At 38.8% G+C, this 12,957-nt stretch overlaps 1 protein-coding gene across 1 annotated transcript in view; it reads left to right on the forward strand.

Moving 5' to 3' along the window:
- LOC122815567 (protein mono-ADP-ribosyltransferase PARP12-like) overlaps window positions 1-12,957 on the forward strand; it is a 991,743-nt gene that overhangs the window by 661,015 nt on the left and 317,771 nt on the right. The window contains exon 11 of the mRNA XM_044088173.1: window positions 5,650-5,717. Coding sequence (XP_043944108.1) covers window positions 5,650-5,717 — 68 coding nt within the window. The remainder of the gene's footprint in view (window positions 1-5,649; window positions 5,718-12,957) is intronic.

Consider the following 12,957-nt stretch of genomic DNA (forward strand, 5'->3'; position numbering starts at 1 on the left):
CAATGATTTAATTAATTTGTTTGATAATATGGGGTTAGAGTAATGAGAAATGTCCTTCTATTCTCATGTAGCAGTATTCCAAACACTTGGGTTTTCCTTTCTTGCTAACAGAACGTCTGGCCAGTATACAAAAGCTTTTAGTTACTGCAAGGTACTTGGGATGCCTGATATTGGCTAAGGAAATGTGGGTCATAAAAGTGATGTCTGCATGTACCAGACCTCAGAACTTCTCTGCTGCCAGTTGAACATCAGCTGTTCCTGCTGTATCAGCCGTCGGATCAAAATTTCTAAGTTAAGTATCCTATTATGGACGTTTTGATCTTTTGGTTCAGTGCATGCCTATGTATGTTCATGTCATCCAGGAAGGGAAGGTGTAGGTGCGGTCGTCAGATCCTCCATAAAGATGCCCCTGAGCTTTGCCTTTTTTGTTTAGGGCCTCTTCATGACCATAAATCCTGCTCTGTCTGCCAGGCTTTTGTTCCAAAAACCCTATGCAACCATCTGCATGTGTTGAACATTTATCTTGAGAATCAATGCCTTAAGCACTTAGCTTTAGGTATGGAGGGACTGTCTAGTCAGCCCGTCAATCCACCTAAGAAGAAGGTCAAAGTTGCTAGGCCTGAATCCATAGTTGCACCTCCTCCACCCGATGTCCCTCCTGTAGCTGACTTCAGCCTGGAGGAATGATTGGTCACTGCTGATACAGGTGCAGTGGGTACCATTGTGGAAGCAGCAAAACCCAGAGTGGAAGGCACGTTCTCAGAGGTAGCACAGATGTCAGCTTCCAATGGTGAGGGAGAACCTTGGCTTGCACCAGCTGCCCAGACAGATCCCTCCACTACTTCACAGGTTACTGATTCCAGGCCAACCCTGGCTCAGATGCCGGCTAGGCCTTCTCTTAAGAGAAAAGAGAAAATAAAACATGTTTTTTCCCCAGTAGAGAGGCAACCAGATTGGTAGGCTTTTTCTCAAAGCCTTTTTAATGCCTTTATGGTTCTAAGGCCTGCTACACCCTTAGCCTCCCCAGTGGCTCCTCCTGTGATGATCCTAGGCCTCAGGCTTTAGATACTTTCCAAGGCAAAGCTGAGGAATCCTCTGACTCTTCGTCAGGGGATTCCCTGTCATATGTCTCCCAATCACTATCTCCCCTTGGCTATGCCTCCCCTGAGGAAGAATATGCACAAACAGATTCCCCAGGTGAGGATCTCCCGTTTGGACAGACCATTTTAGAAATGTGGGAACATTTCAAATGGGACTCTTCTAAGATGGCAGAAGTTCAGAAAAGATATTATGAACTCTTCAGATGGGCTCCCCTTCCCCTTCAACTATACTGCCAGTGCTACCAGCATTTCTGGATGCATTTAATGCAGCATAAATTAATCCTGGTTCTCAGCCTTCTGTACCTTGAAGGCCTGACAAATTCTGTAAAGTCCCTGAGGGAGCCAAGTTCCTTGTTTAGTGCCCTGCATTGGACCCTGGCACTGTATCAGTGTCAGTTGATAAGGAATCTAAACTCCTACCATCTTCCTCACTTCTCCCCACAAGCAAAGACAGCAAGGCCATGGAGTACCTCAGGAAGAAGATCTACACCTCATTTACTTTGGCATTTGGGGCAATAAATTATCAAACCCATGTGTCCAAATATGTCCTAGCCCTTTTAGGACAAACCATTAAAATTGTTCACAGACAACAGTACAGTTCTGTGGTATGTGAACAAGCAGGGGGCAACAAAATCATGCTTGCTATGCAGACTAGCTCTCCAAGTGTGGGAGCTTGCCACAAAACTGGGAGACATGCTACAAGCTGTGTATATCCCTTCAGAGCAGAATACTCAGACAGACACATTAAGCAGGTCCATGTCACAGTCCCAAGAATGGATGCTCCACAGGGATGTATTCTTGGACATAGTCTACAAATGGGGTACACCTCAGATAGATCTATTTGCCTCCCCTATGAACAGACAGCTTCCATCCTTTTGCACCAGGCTGCCCAGTCCTCTGGCAAGGGCAATGGATGCCTTTTCAATCTCTTGGAAGGTGATGTTTCTGTATGCCTTCCCCCCCTTCCCACTACTTCAGAAAATCCTACTGAAAATCCAGCAGGGCAAACCAAAAATCTTGTTGTTGACTCCCTTTTGGCCAAGACAGCGGTGGTTCCCCTCCTTCTGTACTTAGCCAGGGGCAATCACCACATGTTACCTCACAGAGTGGACCTTCTCACACAGGACAAAGGATCTCTGATCCACCCCACCTACAGTCTCTGAACCTGACCCTCTGGGTGATAGAATTATGATCCCTTACAGCCACCTCTACATAGAGGATGTGCACACAGTTTTGCAGGAGGCCAGGAAACCCAATACTAGGAGATCTTATATGTCTAAGTGGAAATTATTCTCCATATGATGCCTACAAAGACAGTTGGACCCTTTCCAAGGTGATGTCCCTTTGGTTCTGTCATACCTGTGTGAACTGTTGCAGCCAGGGTTGGCGTACTCCTCGGTTAAAGCCCACCTTGCTGCTATTTCAGCTTGTCTGCCTCTAGACCCTCCTTTGGCTTCTCAGTTGCCTGTAAAGTTATTCCTAAAGGGAGTGCTGCATCTCAGGCCCCCCAGGAAAAACATTCTACCCCCTGGGACCTGAATTATGTTTTGGACAAGCTCACAGTGACCCCCCCCCCCTTGAACCAGCTTCTAAGGACTCTTTAAAACACTGCACTTGGAAAACAGTACTCCTAGTAGTTTTGACAACAGCTAGAAGAGTATCAAGGTCCTCATGGTCATTCCCCCTTTCCTCATCTTCCACAAAGACAGGGTAACCATTAGGACCAACTCTTCCTTCATGCCCAAGGTGGTCAATGAGCTATCTTTAAACCAAGCTACCTTCCCACTTTCTTTGCCCATCCTCAGAGTGACAGTGAGAGTCTTACATTTGCTTGATGTGCATAGACAGCTTAGGTTTTACCTAGACAAGACCAAATCTATCAGAAAATTAGACTGGCTGTTTGCCTCCTTTCACCCCAGAGCCCTGGGGAAAGCAGTGACAAAGCTGACATTTCCTGCCAGGATTTCCAGAGCAATTTCCTTTTGCTATGCAGACCATGGGAAATCTTTGGTGTCCAAAATGAAAGCACACTCCACTAGGGCTATGGATTCATCTGGAGCTTTCTTTAAATGATTGGACACTGCCACCATTTTAGAGGCAACTACATGGACTTCTATCCACACCTTTACCAAACATTACAAATTGGACCACATTTCCATATCCAGGGCTGGGTTTGCCAAGGCAATCCTTCATTGATTTATAGAAAATAGTTCCAAGCCACCACCCTCTTCTTCCCAGTGAGCTTTGGCCCTCACCCAAGTGTTTGGAATACAGCAGCATGAGAATAGAAGGACATAGAATAGTTGTGAAATCTTACCATAACCATAGATGTCCTCCTCTTCCATGTTGCAGTATTCCTTTCCTCCCTCCTTCCCCTCTTCTTCCCTTAAACTGTTCCTTCTTGGATGACACTGGACTTATACAGTTTTCCTAGGACTTGGTGTCTAACTGTGGTGCTAAGTTCTGAGGTCTGGTACGTGTAGATGTCACTTTTATGGCCCACATTCCCTTAGCTAATGTCAGGCATCCCACATACCCTGCAGTGACTAGAAACTTTTGTATACTGGCCAGACGTTTGGGTAGCAAGAGAGGAAAACTCAAGTGTTTGGAATACTGCAATATGGAAGAGAAGAACATCTATGGTTATGGTAAGATTTTACACAACTATTCTTTTGGCTGATTCACAGTACTTACCTAGAGATTTGAGGAAGGATATTTAAGTGTTATAAAACAAAATGCTTGCTAAAAAGGTAGAAATGACTGATACTGATTTAGCCCTCATTAAGCCAATCATTGAGTATAATGCTCCGTTTGGCATGCAGCTACTGGAACGCCACAAAGATACCTTACTGAAAGTATACAAGGCCTAAATAATATGTCCTACATGGGCCGACTCAAAGCCCTGTCACTGTATTCAGTATCCTACAGACTTCTAGGAGGTAACCTGTATCTGGCATACAAGGCATCCTCCAGTGCAATGTTGCTGGAGCTACTACACATCAGCAAGTCAAATGGCATTAAGAAATACTCAGTCTAGGGATCTGTACCTCTTCTGCAACATCAAAAGAATGGTTTGGAGGGACAGGTATATCTCGCAGAGGATACCAGTGCTCTAGAACAGACTTTCCATCCATGTAAATCAAACCCCTTCCCTGTCAATATTTAAGCACAACTTGGATCTTTGGATGGGTAAGATAAAATGTATCCAATGTCTGCCCCATATTACTAATGGACACAGTCAGCTCCTAAATATTTTATCCCATGCATGGGACCCTCAAGTTATCTATGGTATGACCCCACTTATTTTCACTAGGGGTAATATATAATTATTGACCATCGGATGGTAATTCAAGCACTAAAAGGGAAATTGCCTACGTTTAAAATGGGTGGCAATGGCAGTTAGTCTAGTACTTACCTATGAAAGTATATTAGCACAGTCCTTCAAGCAAGTTGAGAAACGTTGATAGACTGTTCACTCAAGGAAAATGAAAAAAATAAATAAATGGAGATACTGGCTTTTACAGTCTGGCTTGATGTGATATTTTGGCATTTCAGTAATTTGTGTTTTCATTTAAATATCTGTAATCAAGTATGTTTGTATGGTTTTGTGCATTGATGAACAATGACATTCTCTCTCCCTCCCTCTGATAGCATGTGCACATATGCACATACACGTACGCACACACATACATGCACACACACACATGCACACACACGCACACACTCGCACACATGCGCACACACGCACACACACACACGCGCGCGCGGGCGCACACACGCACACACATGCACACACACACACACACACGCACACACACACACATGCACACACACACACACACACACACACACACACACACACACACACACACACACACACACACACACTTGCTTGACGTTGTGACTTTGGTCATAAATGAATGACCAGAAGCATGAGAATGACCAGTCTGCTTACCTTGTTAAGAATTAAAAACAAAATTGAAAACTAAACAATTAAGTATCATTTTGACACATTATTCTCTGAAAAAGGAAAGGATTGTGCACAGTTTTTGACAATATTGCTGGAAACATTTTGGTTGAATCAGCTTATTATTATTATTTTCTACTACTATTAGCACAGCTATTTCTGTTATTATTACTGACTGAATCTTTAAAGTGTGAGTTCACTACAGCACTGTATAGCAAGGTAAAAAAAATATGCCCCCTGTAGATCAGTGAGTATATTGAATGTAGTCAACCACTGTAGCTAGACAGCACGTGTATATAAGTTACTGAGCACGTGTGAGAGCAGTGACATTTTGTATAGTCAGCCAGAGTGAATAAGCTTGAATAGAGATGCACTTGTGTGTATTAGAAGGAACAAGCCAGTCAGTAAGCATATGAAATATAAATTATATGTACAAGTTATAGCTCCTGATGTGTGTATGTATAATAAATGACTTGAATGCATACCCAGCCTCATTGTCTCATTTGAATACACAAGACATGCGGCACCCCCTTCCAACGTAGTATGTAGTTACTGATTTATTTATTTACTTATTTTGCAGAGGATCCACTCAGATGAAGAGTGTGCCTTCCAATTGGGACAAATCAGCATTGCCAGAAGTCGGATACAAGGTACTTGTCTGTTATCTTTGTGAAAACACTTATTAGTCCAGTTGAACAGGGAGGGGGTTGAGAGTTGGCATAATGGTTAAGATGTTTACTTCACAGACACAAGGAGCATACCTTGATTCTCACCCTTGAAAGGCATATTGGCTAGGCGTAAAATGGCCCACAAGGGCAGCTAGCATAGTACTTACCCAAGAACCTCAGAGAGGCCATTGTTTAAGAAAGCATGGATTGTATCTTCCTAACAACATTGGGAGGTTTAAATTAATTTAAAACAAATGAATGAAATAATGAATTAGAAAATTGGAAAGTGAAATTGAAAGTGCAGAGCCAGCATTTTGCAGTGACACAGAAAGTCTTGGCAACTGTTTAATCATACAAGTAAATGTTTAGCTCATTGTGGAATAACTAAATAAGCTTCTGTAAAGGAATATTATCACAGGGTTAAGAGTAAAATAGAGAAAATGGATATTAACACAGCATAGTATGGCTTATTAGTTTGATTACATGATAGATTGTGATACTTACCCCCCACACACAAACACACACACACACACACACGCACACACACACACACACACACACACACACACACACACACACACACACACACACACATACACATGCGCGCGTGTGCACACACACACACACACACACACACACACACACACACTCACGCACCTATAAATGTCTGTATACATGTGTTCATGATGATGTTTGTCCTTAAAAAACACTGTTTAAAAAAAGGTTAAAAAGGTTACACAGACAAACAACTCTGTAAAAGCTGCAAGGAAAGACATAATCAAGGTATCTAAGCAATCTTACCTTGGTTTGTGATTTATTGATCTTTACTGTTAAAAAAAGCACTACTGCTAACGATAGTGAAGGAATTACAGCTTTTGTCTGGCTTGCAGAACTTTCTTGGTCAGAACAACTTTACTGTACTTACTTTATTATTTAGTTCTACATTGCTTGTGTCATATTTTTATCATAAAAGTAAATTTAAGTTCTCTTTGAATTGTGTGGTTACTGATTTTTATTATTCTTTTCTTTTACAATATTTTATTTGTTTGAAGCTGAATATGGATTCCTCAAATGAATATGCAATTAATAATTTGCTAATGCACAAATATCTTGTACAGTATAGTAAATGCTATGCATATTTACTCTGGTGATCTGTGTTTCTCGTGCCAAAAGTTAGATAATTTGCTTACCATTGTTAGAAGTAAATCTAGACTTGATGCTTGCACTTGTGCAATTGGCATGGCTTGGAGAACTGCTTCATATATTAATGACTGGACTAGTGAGATTAATACTGTTAGGCAAAGAACAAATAGAACACATTTAGGAAATGATACATCTATTGTCTAGAAAGATCATTCAACCCCTATCAAACAAAATGATGCCCCTGACAACTTTAGAATTTTAGATGAAAGTATTCAGCAATCTGAGGATTTGGTTTGTTTAGAAGGAAACAAAAAAAGAAAGAAAGGAAGAAGTTTACAACAAATAAGGGAAAAAAAGAAACATTAATGTTTGTAAAGAGAATACATGCTAAAAAAGACACTGCTTTGTTATGTAACACATAGGTTACAGGGAATGCTAACGTTTTTCTATCAGAAAACCTTCAGTCTACAGAAAAAATGCACCTTTTTTTTCAAAAGAGAAGGTAGAAAAAGAGACAAATGGCAGGTGAAAAGGAAGAAATCAAAATTTAATGTGGAAGGATTGAAGAACATTACTGTAAGAAAAAAGAAGAGCAAGACAAATGTTGACTACATGTTCAAGTGGTAGATTTGCAGTACCAGCTGGATGAGAATTTAATACACAATGAAAACCGTAGGATTAACAAGACTAATGGTGATGAAGCTCTGTCCTTCATAGCAACTGATAGAGCAGATATTACAGTATTAAAAGCTAATGATTCTTCAGAGCTGGTCAGCAAAGATATTCTTGTAATTGGAGATTCAATTATTAGAGGAACTGATACTTATATTTTCATAGAAAATAATGAACATCAAATAGTGTTATGCTTGTCAGGAGCAAAAATAGAAGATATGAGACAAGCCTTGGAATGCCTTAATGTAAGGAAGTACAGATCCATTTTTATTCATGTTGGTACAAGTGATGTCATCTGCAAGGATTCTCTGACCATACCTGTCAACCTGGAAACATCAGAAATATGGACAAGACCCATGAAAAATAGGTACAAATCTGTATGCTGATTAACATGTAACCCCACCCACTGCAGTGGAATTGTGGGATATCAACTTTCAAATGCAAAACTGAAGAACAAACAACCAAAATATGGTACCAGAGTCCCCCTGCAGCCATTCCAATGTCCCATTACCTGGCTGTTTCTCCCCATTTACCGTAAACACCAATGTGTGCATACTGCTTTACTTCTACAATGATTATTTGGATTTTATTTTTACATTTTATAGCACAATGCACAAACACTAATAGACATCTGCTAAACAAAACAATACTGTCTCACAATGAAAATAGACTTGCCATTAAAACTTCTCTGCCCTTTAAACTTAAACAGCATTGAAACCCACATCATATCCAAAGAAAATACATCTGGCCAGTGGTGGATAAAGATTGCCTTTGGACTGTTTTCAAATCCTTGGCTCCTTGCACACAAAACAAGAAACATACATGTGTTTTTTGATACACCTTGCTGACTTTATTAAATTATAATCCTTATATAATACAGCACACTTGTTAGACAGAGCTCATATTAATTTATTGTTTGAACATTTTTCCAGTAGGCAGTAAAACAAAATACATGAACATTTCCATCATAAAAGTCTACTTCCACACCTACTATATATATATATATATATATATATATATATATATATATATATATATATATACACATATGCATATATAAATAAAAATAGAATGACAGTAGTGTAAGCCATAGGCATCTTGCACAGCTTCTTGCACTTATTTTCAATTTTTTTTTTTGGACGGGGAGGCAAAAGGCCAAAGACCAGGGAAACATTTTAAACATTGCTTGTATAAATTTGGAAAGTTGCTAGAATAAAATGTTGTCTTGCCACCATGCATTTCACTGCCAAGTCTTGGCCACAGGATCATGTGCACTACAGTCAGCAAAACATACTACTATGCCAAATCAGCAGTTTCCTGAAAGATATGAAGACTGAAAGTTAAATGGCTATCATTTAGTGAATTCAGTTCTCACGTCTCAGCATAGCTCTCAACTTAGCTCTCTTAGCACAAAAAACATGGACAAAGCCAATAATGGAGGAATACATAATTCAGTTCTCACTTCTCACCATAGATCTCAATGTATTAGCACAAAAAACCTGGACAAAGCAAATAATGTGCATAAAGTTGAGGCAAAATTAAGGACAGGTGAAAGAGTAACTGTCTCATAATACAGTATTACAAACGCCCAGGCCATCACCGATTTTCTTGAACTTCCTTGTTATAGCAATTTTTTTTTTTGTCGAAGATGGAGTATAAGAGAAGCTACATTTCAGAAGTCATGCTACCAAAGTCTGCCAGTCTAGCAGTCCTGACAGCCTTAACTTGTTTAAAGGGTTTTGAACTTTGCTGTACTCAGCAAAATGCGTGATTTGCTATGGAAATCACCATATAGGCTACACACAGCTGTAAAATAAACCAGTTACCGGATACTAATATGGCATGGATTCAGCATCAGCAGCAACTGCAGCTCTAAAACATCTTTACACATATCAGCACGGCAGTAGCTCCTTACACTTCTAATACTGCAATGGCGGCAACATTATTAAACTTAACTTACTTGCTTCAGAAAAATGTCACAGTTGGAAGTAATCAACCCAGTTTTTGGATTTATTAACTTACTTGCATTGGGGAAGGAAGCACTGCACTTCTAATAAGTAACGGCAACATTACAAACCACATTGCTTGTTGCTGTACTGTACATAAAATAAACAGACACACACCCCCTCCAGCCCTAAGCCGAAGTCCAACAGGCTGGTGCTCTGCTCATGATGCTGATGTCATCGCTTGTGCCCCTGCACATGATGACATCAGCAAAATTTGAACAACAACCTGGGAAATTCGGAAATTAAAGGGGCCACTCGGAAATTCATGCCACCCCATAATTTTGACCCCAAAAATGGTAAATACTGAGGAATTCGGTATGGTTGAGAGGCATGTCTCTGACTGTTAGTATGGAAGAGACAGCCCTGTTAGATAGTATAGCTTGTACTGGTGTTAGGACATATTTTTCACAAATCACCTATAGAAAGGATAGTCAGGTCACTGTGAATTAAATGATTTTCTGGGTAAATGCCTACATAGAAGAAATGTTCTGTTTTAAATAATGGAAATGTGTAGAGCATCCAATCCTAGTTTTAGGCACACATGTTCAGACAGGATGGTATGCATTTGTCAAAATCAGAGAAGATAATTTTTGCAGCAGATATTTTGCAGTGTTTGACAAATACTAGACAGGATTTTTGCCTGGTCAGAAATGTAACAGTTCACAGATAGCAACATTTGATGCATCTCTGATGGTTGCTAATGCTAGGAGCATTAATAATAAAGTTTTTTTTTATTGGAAAATGTGTTACGTTCCCAGAAGATTGATGTTGTTGATTGTGAAACATGGTTAAAGGATAATGACTGGAAACCGGTTGTGTCAGGGTATAAATGTTTATAAATGTTTTTACTGTAACAGACATTCTAACAAAAAATCAGGTGGAGATGTTATGATAAAGATTAAAGATAGTTATGAGACCTGTGATTATTGCATGTTCAGTGAAAACACCAATACTATAGACTGTGTAACTGTGACAATAAAGAACTCTGGAACATATAACAATTGGAGCATATAGACCACCAAAGTCAAGTCCAGATGACCTACAGGAATTGGTACATTTCTTGCATGAAATACAGGAGGGAAGAATAATATTAGCTGGGGACTTAAATTTATCAGAGAAAGTCTAGAATAATATTGATTCAACAACGTTAGTAAGGAAGTTATTCAAAACGTATATCCAGGAACAGCAATTGCTTCAGATTGTAAAAAAACCTACCAGAGGATAGAACATACTAGACATTGTTTGTGTTCCTAAAGATATTATTGTTACTTCAAGTCAAATTTTACCGCTGTTGATGTGCAGTGATCATGGGGTTATAAAGGTTAATTTGTTGCTAGATAATTCTGCCAAACTGAAATATAAACCAGTGCACAGAAGGTTAATTACAGATTATATGGAAGCATAACAGTCACTGCGTAAAATTAACTGGAGTGAGGTGTTCATTGCAACAACTGTAGATGGAATGTGGAAACTTTTGAAAGAGAAATTGTTTGCATGAAAAAAATCAAAAAAAATGTTTAACATCAGGATCTAGGTATACAATGCCAGTGGGATATATTTCCATAAGAACAAGATATCTGATTAAAGTGAGAGACAAAAAATATAAGAAATGGAAGAGAGGTTGAACTACAACTTTGAAAACTGAAATAAACTGGGCAAACATATTAAGCATAGTGTGAGACAAGATCAAGAAAATGTTGAAGAAAATGTATATAAAGATATTGAACATAATAGGAAACCTTTTCATAGATGCATAAGATATGGCAGGAGTAAAGACACACAAACTGATACACTGTGTGCAGATTCTAAAATTTATTCTCAGACACAACATGTTATAGTTACAAGATCTTATACAAAACAGTTTGGCTCCACAAAAGGGGCGATAAGTTGTCCTGGTGACATCTGGGTCACCCCAAATATAGGTTCCAAATTAGATTATATTGAAAAAAGACTGTGCAAACTGGATCCAAACAAAGCACAGGGATGAGACAGAATTAGTAACAATGACCTGAGAACACTTCAGCAAGAACTTATGGTACCATTATATCTATTATTCACTAGGTCATATAAATATGGGGAGATTCCTCAAGATTGGAGACATGCACTTATTAAACCTGTTTTTAATGGGAAAAGGGAGTAGGACAAACCCAGAGTCATATAGACCATTAAGTCTACTTTCATGTTGTGGAAAAATAATGGAGAAGGTAATATTGGATAAGTTGTTGTCAGAACTGGATAGGTTGGGAATTGAAACAATATATCAGCATGCATATGTTGAAAATGGGTGTATTACCACCTGTAACATGATGTTCTATAACAATGCAATAACAGCTATGACTGAAGAATTGCGCTGTGATGTAATTAATATAAATTTAACTTCAACATTTGACAAGGTCATACACAAAACACTGATCAATAAATTAGTACAACTAGGTATTACTCTTGATAAGATGGATAGTTGCATGGCTTATAAATAGGACATGGCAGGTATCATACAGCAACTGGACAGGTGAAATCCTTAGTTATAGTCAGGGTGTCCCACAAGGTTCTGTCCTAGCCTCTTACATGTTTAGATTGTATCTCTCAGACCTAATTCTACAGTCTATATGCAGATGACTAAACTGATTACATATATTACAGATAAGGCATGTCTGAAAATAACTTGACTAAATTGACCATTTGGGCACAGGTGAATAATATGCTGATAAATACATCAAAACTAAGCATATGAGATTTGGGAGACATAAACTGAAATGTGAATATTTAATACAGCACACAGTGATTGAAACTGTAGACTCATTTATGGACCTGGGTATATGGGTAGATCCAGCTATGAGTTTTTCTAATCATATTTACTAATTTGTTAATGATAGTTATAGAACTGTAGGTTGTATAAAAATGTATAAAGTCTAGGGAATCAAAAATGATGAAATCATTGTTTGTTAGTTATATTAGACCCAAACTGGAGTATGGAATAATAATACAGAAACCCTATAAGAAGACAAGCATGAGTAAACTGGAAATAATGCAACAGAAATATACCAAGGGCATCCATGGATGCGAAAATTGAAGCTATTATGACAGACTAAAATATCTGAACTTGTACAATCTCTTACAGATATCTAAGAAGAGATCTTATTCAGGTATATCAGGCATTTAGAGACAACTACCTCTGAGAATGTTTGGGGTTATCAGAAAGTACTAGAGAATCATCAGACAACCTATATAGAAGATTCTATAGGAATAGGAAGTGTACTATTTATTTATTTATTTATTTAGTTTATTTTACATTTGTTAACCGGGAGAGCCCGACTGAATATGGGTCCATTTTCAGCGGAGGCCTGGGGAGAAAAGCTCCAGCAAATACATTAAACACTTACAGGCATTACATGTGACATATA

Source organism: Protopterus annectens, chromosome 11.part0, assembly GCF_019279795.1.
Source record: "Protopterus annectens isolate FY-2018-M chromosome 11.part0, PAN1.0, whole genome shotgun sequence".
Lineage (NCBI taxonomy): Eukaryota > Metazoa > Chordata > Ceratodontiformes > Protopteridae > Protopterus > Protopterus annectens.